This window comes from Megalops cyprinoides, chromosome 25, assembly GCF_013368585.1.
Source record: "Megalops cyprinoides isolate fMegCyp1 chromosome 25, fMegCyp1.pri, whole genome shotgun sequence".
NCBI lineage: Eukaryota > Metazoa > Chordata > Actinopteri > Elopiformes > Megalopidae > Megalops > Megalops cyprinoides.
Window position 1 is genome coordinate 6,544,293 of NC_050607.1, and position 10,093 is coordinate 6,554,385.

Here is a 10,093-nt window from a genome sequence, read left to right on the forward strand (position 1 = left end):
TGAACGGACCATCATTTTTCTCACATTCTGTGGGAAAAAGCAAGGTTTTTGGTCAGGGGGTGAAGGTGACTTCTGTTCACTACGTTGGGTAGCTGCTTTGCACCTGTACTCTCCCTGAGGCTGCCACACAAGTCTTGTTTCATTTGTTAAGCTTTTAATATTATGTATGACTAAGTTACTGCATTCAAATGAAATGCATCAGGAAGGCACACATCCTGTCAAGGATTCAAACATACAACCTTCTGACCATAAGCTGGACACAGAGACGTAGCCATTATCACCACAGCTGTACTTAGCTGGGCTTTGACCCAACAGCCCTCTGACCACAGACAGTCTGCAGAGGCATATTCATCACCAGACTGGTGTCTCTGGGTGCAGGATATTTTGTGATATTAAGGTGTATGTTGTGTTATGTGGTCGTTATTTTAAGACTGGATAAGTTAGCACCGTTGTGAATTTTCTTATTATGATTGCTTGTACCCGATGCTGTAAAGGATAAAATGTCTTGTAAATGACCTTATGAAGATAAGGGTAATGTTAGAGGCAGGTTCAGGTACAGACCAGTTTCTTGATGTCAGCCAGAGCTCTCTCTGTAGCCCGTCTCATTCTCTCCTGCTGGGCCTGTTTCTCCATCAGCTGCTTCATCTCCTGCATCCTGCAATAGAGGAAAGGCTTAGATTAATGTCGCCCTGCCTCACTGTAGCTGTCTGAGGTTCATATCACCCTGCCTCACTGCTGCTCTGCCTCATTGCCGCTCTGCCTCAGGTTGATATCGCCCTGCCTCTTGGCAGATCTGCCCCAGCGCTTGTCTCGGTGCATCAATCTGCTACTAAAATGGGGATGAGCTTTCACATTTGAGATCCTCCACCCCGGCAGGGAGGCCTCATCTTTAAGGCAAGTCGGGTGTTAAGGCGAAAATAAGGGCGGTGTCTCACTTTTGGCGCCTCTCGGTCTCGCGGGCGCGCTCGATGGCATCAGCCACACCGGGCGGGAGCTCCTCGATGCGCTCGATGATGTCCTCCACCTTGTCCTCGATGCTGGTCAGCATGCTCAGCGTGCTGGACTCCACGCCGTCCACACACTTCGCATACACGTTCTTCACCTTGTCGTGCAGGCATCGAATCATTTTATCCTGGGGGCAGGGAAGGGGGAGAGGTCAGACCAAGGGAGGGACAGACTGTTGCAACTGCAAATTTGTGAGGACCCACAAAGTTCTCCCTAATATGGCACTACGTAGATTCAGTCAGGCATGATTTGCACCTATGTGTTACCACATCTGTTATTATCATATGTGTATATGCTAATGAGGAAAGGAAACATTGAAGTCAAAATTTTGCTCGAAGTTTAATCAATGAAGAGAACAAGGATGGAAGTGGGTAAGGAAATGGACCACTGTGTCCACCCATACTTATATTTGGATGTGCTGTCCATATTTTGGAGGACCCGAAGACAAACCACAGACTGGTCTGAAGGCTTTGTGCTCCGAGAGGTGGAATCATGTGGCAAAGACAGCCTTGCTGCACTGCAATGTGTGAGTGGCAGCGGCTCTTGTTACCTGGTTGACATTGTACTCCCCGTAGGAGAACAGCCTGGACTTCAGCTCCAGGTCTGAGGCCATGTCCTCTGCTGCCTGGATTTCCGTCTTCAGCTTCTCGATCTGCTCGTGCAGATTCTGCATGGTTGTCTGCCTTTACGAGGGAGAGTAACATGCCTCTTTCTCACCACCTGCGGTCGATGGCGAGTGTATCCTAACTGCTGTTGCACAATGCAACATGTTCCGGCTGCTGTATGCTCAACATGGTTTGCACAAGACAAGTGAATGAAGGACTGAAGGCTCTACCAAGAAACAAGCATGCACGGGTACTGCTGCTTGACCAAAATGTAATGATGTTTTGATAATGGCACATGAAAAAAAATTTATACATGATAAAAAAGAGATTACATACAGTAATGATTATGGTAATTTGAGACTTGGTTGATTTTTAATTTAATATTATAATGTTTGACAATTTTTCATCTATTGTTGCAAACTCATTCATGATATTAATACTCACTGCACACTGTAGCATCTTGCAATTCCCAAATGTGTCCTACCATTTGAATTCCCTCATTCTTTCAGTACGCAACTACAAAAATCTATTTCACCGACTCACTGATTCATTCAGTTCCTCCTTAACATCCAGTTCGAGTTCTTTGCCTATGTCAAATGATCAACTCGTTATGAACTCCTGAAGCTGCTTAGTAACAAACTGATCGTTTGAATCAGCTGTGTTGGAGCAGGGAGAGATCTAAAACACGCAGGACAAGTGGCTCTCCAGGAGAGGTTTGAGAGAATCTGGCCTATGTGACTGACTGTGTTTGTTTAGTATATGCATTTCCTCATCTGACCACAGCGTGGCTCCATGACTGTATGATACTGAAACTTACATTTCAACAACATGTCAAACTTAAATTTCAGAATTCACTTAACAATAGATATATTTACTTTTTAGGAGGACTCTCATTGCTATATGTAGAGAATTTATGAAGGAAAACAGTTGTTTCTCGACTTTATTTTATTATCTTTTCAAACACTTGCAATGTATGCCGCTTTATGCTGCTTTGTTCAGTTGGGTAGGAAGTCCCAGTTTCACTGACAATCAGTTTAGTGAACAAAATGGAGACCTTTCAGTGCCTTGCTGCCAGCTGTTTATCTGCAAGTTAGTTTTATAAGGTAAAGAAATGCACAAGGAACTGTAATTTTCTTGGTGAAGCGCTTACATAATGTAATAACATTATATCTGGTATTAGTGTTTTTTGAAGGTTGGAATGCTGTTGAAGTCACCCTCTGTTTGGATAAGGAAACACATGTACTGAACAACATTTTCAGTTAAATACTGAAAACCTGAATGAACTCTGGGAACTGAATGAATGACTACACAGTGCAATTAAGTGTGCTGGAATTTTAATCCTTCATTATTCAGCAAATAATACTTTCCAGACAAAGATATTTCTGCCTTGATTTTTTAATATATCATTTATGTGGTTGGAACATGCCAATATTTTGAATGTTTTCAGGTTCATACGTAGTTGTGGAACATTAGTGTAGTGTTGACAGGGTCACATTGAGTCTTTATGTGATTCACTGTTAAATACGTCTATGTCAGTTTGTCCTGCTTTTTGAATTGAGATTGATGATGAAGGTGCTGCAGATTTAAACCCTTACGTATCTGTCTCTGTCTGGTGGAGGACTTTGTGAATCCTGGTCATGTCCTCCTCAGTATCCTGGAAGTCCTGGATGTGGAACAGGTCCTCCTCCATCAGCTCATCCAGAGCAGTCATGACCTCCATGGGGTCTGTGAAATAAATCTCAGGCTCCTGGGGAGAAACGCATCGGGGGGTGAGCCAACACTCACGGCATTTCATTTTACACAGGGAGGTATAACGGCTATTTCTAAGTGACATTAAGGACGTAGAGCTGTTCACTTGTTGACTCTCCACCCAGTAATCTCCGTTTACAAAAACTTCCATCGCAGAGACGTTATAGACCAACCAAGATGGATACAACTTGACACTTTCTTCCCCAGAGCAGTGACCGCAGTCAGCTCAATGGACAAAGCCTTGCAAAGTAACCTCCAGAGACAGAACACCAACAAACATGCACTGTGCACTTTAAACGATGTAGATGTACATAATGTTTAGGAGGTGTATGTTTTCCCCTCTGCCTCCCAACAGTCTTGCACTTATACCATATACACTGATTGTGCATCCTCCTCTTTGTACATGATTACGGCTGACTGTTGATTTTTTTGTGTTATTTTTATGTGTTAGTTTATCGTATTGCTGTGGATTGTTGCATCCTGTTTATATGAATGTAAGTAGCACTAAGAAAAATTACTAGAACTTTGTGTGCCTAGCAATGGCATTTTCTGTTCTATTTTATGTTAGTGGGATATCGCTCCATTTCATTTGTACAACCAAATGCCTTCCCTCCGAAAATACCTGTCTTAAATACCTTTGTGTTTTCAAAAGTAAATAAAACATGTAAATAAATGAATCAGTGTTTCAGCCCAGCTTTCCTTTCTGCCCTGGGAGGTTGTGAGAAGAGCGAGTCCTGACCTCATCACTGTCTGACTTCTCTGGCTTGGGAGCTTCTGGGGCAGGTTTCTTCTGTTCACAGCCACTTTTCTTCACACTGCAACGTTTCAGAGATGGGAGATTTAGCCGCTGATTCAGACTCCTGCCCGGTTGAGTTTGGGATGTAGACGTTTGGTCAAAATGAGGATGCTTAAGAAAGTAAATTGTGCCGTTCTGACCTTTTCTTGTGGTGGTGCTTCTGTGGGGGTTTTTTGGTCCTACATGTAGATTTGAGAGGACACTTTGTCGTCTTCCCCTCTGTATTGAAAAGGAAAAATAAAAAGTTTTACGTTCAATTACTTATACCTTTCCATTAACGTAACCCTGTTTGGAATTGCCAATTGTACATTACACTCATCTCTCCAGAGGAGCACTGAAGCCAAGCATCCAATGATCTCTCACACTGTCAACCGATTTTTTTGCACTACAAGTCACAAAATACACCACATTATAGTGGGTGCCAACTGGAGGCTAGGCCCTACTCCGCTGATGTCATCTGAGCAACTTGCAGGCACCTGATGATTGGTAGGTTCCTGAGAGCGGTGATTGTCAGTTGAAGACATGGCTGGCATCCTAGCCTGAGCAGTAGGGCTCAAGAGAGGCACCTTTCTGCCTGAGCCACTTGGAGGCTTTCGTTACAGTTTACCTCATTTCATATTCTGTTTAACATTTAAAATCAACCAAGCATGTGTTGAATCAACAGACCATCACTGAATGAATATTTGCGGTTAACTTTTATTATTATCATTTAGTGGGATTTATAACGCTTAAGGTCCAATGTTCAAGAGTAAACACAAAGTTTGACGTATGGGTATTTGTTGTTAATAAATTAAGAACATATTGCATATACTAAAATAAAATAAAACATATATATGACTGGCCCCTGAAATATGAAAATAAAGAGAAGAGGAAGCAATGTAAACATGATGGCAAACAAGAAAAAAGGATCTAACTAGCTCAGAGGCATAAGGGAGCCGTGGACAGCAATGAGTGATAGACTGCATTTTAAATGATCCAATTGCACAGGTACTACATAAGATTACTGATTAAACCTGTAGCAGTGTGGCGTAGCGGTAAGGTAGCTGCTTCGATTCCCTGCCAGGGCATTGCTGCTGTACCCTCGGGCAAGGTACTTAACCCAGAACTGTCTCAGTAAATGTCCAGCTGTGTAAATGAATAAAATGTCGTTCTGGATAAGAGCGTCTACTAAATGGCAATAATGTAATGTAATGTAATTGTGGATGCGCTGCTTACACCAGTGATTGGTATTGGTTGTGGTGGGCTATGGGCAGTTTTCCATCACAGCTCATTATCGTTCATACATCATCTATAGACCTGTCGCTTTCCTGAAGACAGCCTTGCACACGGCTGTCCAAGAGAATCACTTTGAGATCAATGGATCGGAGGTGCTGTTTTACAAGTGATGCTTAACGAAATGGTAATTTCGCCTTGTTTTCCCACACCGACCTTTAGCTGAGTCTGCCTGCTTGGTCTTCTGTGCCTCCTCCTCCTTCGGTTTGGGTGCCCTCCTCTGTTCCCGCTTCATCTTCTGTTCCTCTCTCCATGTCGCAGGGGCCAGGCCCGTAAAGAAGTCCTTGTACTGCGTGTACTCAGTCAGCTTCTCCTTGTAACTCTCAATGTCACTGCGGAGGGAAAACTGCCACAGGTCATCACCCACGGTGGTGTAAACAAAACCACACAGGGATCAGACTACTGTCCAAAAGTGTCCACAGAGCTAGTCTGCTAACACTGTTCATGATTGGTAAAATGCCATCCAGTGTTGAATAAATAGATGTTATAAGCAACTTTACAAAAACGAATTTTGTAATCTGTAGATTCACAAAGCTGAATATACTTTTAACTTGAGCTTTAACTAATTTAGAAAAGTAAAAGTTAAAGTTAGAAAAGTTAATTTAAGTGTTGTATACCCATAACTTTGTTCATCTGTTGTATTTCGTGTTATTTAAATCACTTTTGTACAGGTTTCTGTGCTTAATAAACTTGTACAATATTGTGGTGATCACGCCTGTCAGGCAGGGGGCTCTTAGAAGGAACAGGCTTGGTAGCAGGACTTTGAAGGAGTGTGGACTTTATGGTTATATTACACACCCTCCAAAAACCCTCTTCAAAATATCATCAGTGCTGAAACACTGAAATTGCCTGATCCTTGTACTGAGAACTTCTCCAAGCATATTTCTAACATTTATTCTCTTTTTAAAACATGTTGATTGAGAGGCCTTGGTTCACCCACCACATGCTATAACTGTAACCCTTTTGCTACCTTCTCAGTTTCCTGATTTCAGCTGTCCTTTTTTCAAATTCCTGTGTGACTTCAGTCTTCACTGCGGCCAAATTCTCTGCTCTGTCAGACATCAGCAGCAGCAGCAGCAACAACAAAAATTCATGCAAATGTGTTAAATTCAGGGACAAAATAAGGAATGAGCTGAAAATAATTCTATAGTATATGAATCTTTCGGTTACCCAGCATGATTGAAGTGTTTTAATTGGTGGGCTTACAGGTCAGGCATGTTTGCACCTGTTTGTCATACCAATCTAGTTGAACTTGCTGGCAGCCAGGCCTGGCGCCAGGAGAAAATACAGAGGGGTGCAATTGCAATCCACAGGGGGGCACAAAAAGTCATAAATACTATGTAGACATCGGGATATAAGGAGTCACCTGGGGGTGCACTTAGGTCCATCTGGGGAGCACCCCCATAGCACCAGGCCTGCTGGCAGTCAATATGATTCTTTGATCAGCGATTCCAAAAAGCAGAGTAATAACTCTTACAGCTCGAGGGCATCCGATAGCTTCTGCTCCTTTTCCTTGATGATTTCCTGAAAGAACAGTTCGTCCTCCTCCACGTGAGTCTCAGCGTAGCAGATCTTTTGAAGCTCCAACTCAATGTCCTTTTGCAGCTTACCGTTTATGTCTCGTTTCACAGAGTGTGAATACTGTGGAATTAATGTTACAAATGGTTAACACTCTTACCACTCTTAGTGCTATTACCTCAAAATAAGGTAGCCATGCATGACATTCTCCTGTCGATTTAAAGTGTCCTGAGAGAGAACATTGTTTTACCATTGCATTATACTGTGCGTGTATGTGCGTATATAATTGTGTGCGTGCAAAATTTGAACATTGTCAACACATATTTGCTCTTCCTTGCTGTGCCACTGTAGCAAGAGGAACAGGAATCATTGGTGCAGTTACACATTGTTTGCTGTTCCACACGTTATTCCAATTCTGACATAATGCACTATTTATTTTTATTGCTTCGTTTACCTTACCCTAGTGTAAACCTTTTGCCGTTGTGCCGCCAGGTAATCAGCAATGGTCAGCTTCTCTAAACATCCACCTGTGAAGAGCGAAGAGGAGATTCTGCACACGCGCTCACTGGGTCACGCACGTTCACACTCTCACACGGGGTCGTGTGCTCTCTGCCCACCGGTGTTGACAGGGGCGGACGTGATTGGTCCCTCCGTCTCTGACTCCTGCGCCTCTGCGGACCGGTCCGGGACAAACCTCTTCGGGCAGGTCCTGACCCGGGACATCTTTGTGCTCTTCATGTAATGTGGCTGGCCGCTTGGTTCCTGGGGTGGGGGCGGGGGCAGGGGGTTCAGGTCTCCGTGTTACAATGCTCCAAGTGGCAACAGTTAGCAAGCTTTTATTAATTCTCACCTATCCCTTCTAATGTCTAATAAATACATACAGCCAACAATTCCTAGATATGTACCGGTTTCTACACTGAGAGCTTATGTTTGTCTCAGTTCCCCAGCTGTTCTCATTCCCCTGACAGCTAATAAAAGTTTTTACAGCTGATAGTGTAATGACAGCCTGGTAACATGGCCAATAAACACACATATGACATATTACATTGTCTGGTGGTTATTACAGTATCATATACAACAAACACTGAATAAAATTCAGTATTCTGGGCAAAACATTGCAATGTTAACCACTGATTTCTGTATCCCCTGAAATATGCTCATTTTCGAGCATGTCTGATCTTTACTGTTGAGTCCAATCATTTTTGTTATTCCCCGCAAATCGAAGTTTCGATGTGTCATGTTTTCTGTATAGTTTATGATTTAATCAGACACCTGTTGTTGGACATCGAGGCCTTTCCCCTTCTCTCTCAGGAATTCCTCTCTCTTCTTAGAGAAAAGCACCACCGGGCACATAAAGGAGCTCTTGTCTTTTTTATCTTCTCCTGATTGTGCAAAACATCAAGCTCATCAGAGTCACTTCACCTTCACAACACACTTCTAATTTACTCAGATTTATTTAATCAATTAAAACCCAAACAGGTTGAGCTATGTACCTGTATATAATTCAGTGGAGTATGTATTTATTTTGCAATTTAATGAGCAAAGTGAAAACTTTTTTCTTTTCTTTTTTTTAATAATCACTATTATCATAAGGTTCCCTTAAGCCTTTGTCTTAGCTCTAATGGACAAAATCAATGGCAGATGAACACATACAATTAGGCTTGTTCTATTCTTAATATACCCTTAGTGCAAGCAGCAGCAGTGATGGAGGTATTAATAGCAATAATGTTATGGAAGAGTATACTTCACCATCTTTTTCTGCGGCCATCTTTTGTCCTCAAGAGCAAGGCACTATAGTACACAAAAGCTTTCACTCATGAGCCAGCCTGTGGAGGATAACCAATCAGATGGTTCTGATAGGACATTTTACTGAAAATTCTGATCAAAAGCTCAACCGAGAATGATCAGTTCCAACTCCATTCTAGACCCTTTGTGACCAGAATGTTTCTTCAGTGATGTCACAAAGCCACTGTGGGTTTTGGTTGGAATGCAACGCGGAGAGGTTTAGTGACTCATATTATCACAGAACCAGGAGCCTCATCCTGTTCAGAGTTCTGCAATGTCCCAGATATATTCTAGCAAGGTTCTGCCAGGCAGAGATCTGTTAGCTGTGTGTTCTGAAGTCTGAAAAGCAATCGACACCCATGGATTTGGGTGCCTTTTAATAAAAAATCTTTTTTCCCCACTAATAATAACAAGTGGTACTTCTACATTGCCAGTAAATTTTGCACCACATTACGTAAATGATGCTGCATCATCATGACAGCGTGGATGGATATGTCTCCCTGTTGTAATGTTGTAATGCTGGAGATTGTTTTGAAACCAATAGTAAGTTGTTAGATCAGATTTGGGACCTGGCTTGAATTACTTTTGAAGGTTTGTGTGTATAAAATTCATTGTGAACAATATGACTGTGTTCTGTGCGAAAGGCACACAAAAAAAAACACGTTTTTGACTAGCGTCAGGCTTCTCCTTCATACGTTATTGCACATTTGGGTAAAGCTTGGCACTCTCATTCTCCTCTGTGCAATTTTGTTGGTAATCAGCCAGCTGATACGAGAAATAATCTTGGGATTACAGGCCTTTTAGAAAATCAGTAACATCCCTCAGGAAATGTATGCAGACGAGCATTCTATGCAGAGCCCCCAGCATTCCATTTAAGCCTTTGTTACTGTACACACAATGGACAGCTGAACAGTCTATTGTGCTGAAAACATACCTTTAGACTCAAACAGACATATAGGCCCACCGGCCACAGGCCACCCTCCTGCCCTGTGAGCATCTTTGTTAGCCCTGTCCATTCCACCACACCACTGTAAATGCTTTCACTTCATAACTGTGTATGTCTGTATTTATACTCATACGATTTGTTGTAAATAAAGCCCACAAGTATAATTACATTTACATTTTGTCATTTAGCAGATGCTCTTATAAAGAGTGACTTACAAAGTGCACGTATGCTATGCTCAAATAGTGTCTTCTGATTATTATTGCTGAACAACACTAAATATGTACATGGGGTCTCCCTATGTAAATAATTTTGTCTCCCTACCTTGAAATCAGAGGGAGATGTCTTTGTGAGCAGCTGCTAAACCACACACAGGTCATTTTTGAGAGGAATTACTAAAGTGGTGTGCATTTGGGCAGT

The 10,093-nt window shown here is 42.3% G+C and overlaps 1 protein-coding gene across 1 annotated transcript; it reads right to left on the reverse strand.

Annotated features, from left to right (window-relative positions):
* Window positions 1-549: 549 nt before the first annotated feature.
* On the reverse strand, window positions 550-7,668 carry LOC118771663 (coiled-coil domain-containing protein 38-like). The gene is made up of 9 exons (XM_036519671.1): window positions 7,563-7,668; window positions 7,405-7,472; window positions 6,905-7,068; window positions 5,580-5,759; window positions 4,099-4,174; window positions 3,206-3,357; window positions 1,556-1,688; window positions 936-1,132; window positions 550-655 (listed from the first exon to the last, which is right to left on the reverse strand). The coding sequence occupies exons 1-9, from the start codon at window positions 7,666-7,668 to the stop codon at window positions 550-552; spliced, it is 1,182 nt and encodes a 393-aa protein (XP_036375564.1).
* Window positions 7,669-10,093: the final 2,425 nt, after the last annotated feature.

Coding starts and splice junctions, on each gene's coding strand:
- LOC118771663 (XM_036519671.1), bottom strand. CDS start 7,668: ATGTCCCGGGTCAGGACCTGCCCGAAGAGGTTTGTCCCGGACCGGTCC. Junction 7,473..7,562: donor GTCCGCCCCTGTCAACACCG/GTGGGCAGAGAG, acceptor CGCTCTTCACAG/GTGGATGTTTAGAGAAGCTG. Junction 7,069..7,404: donor GGCAAAAGGTTTACACTAGG/GTAAGGTAAACG, acceptor TTAATTCCACAG/TATTCACACTCTGTGAAACG.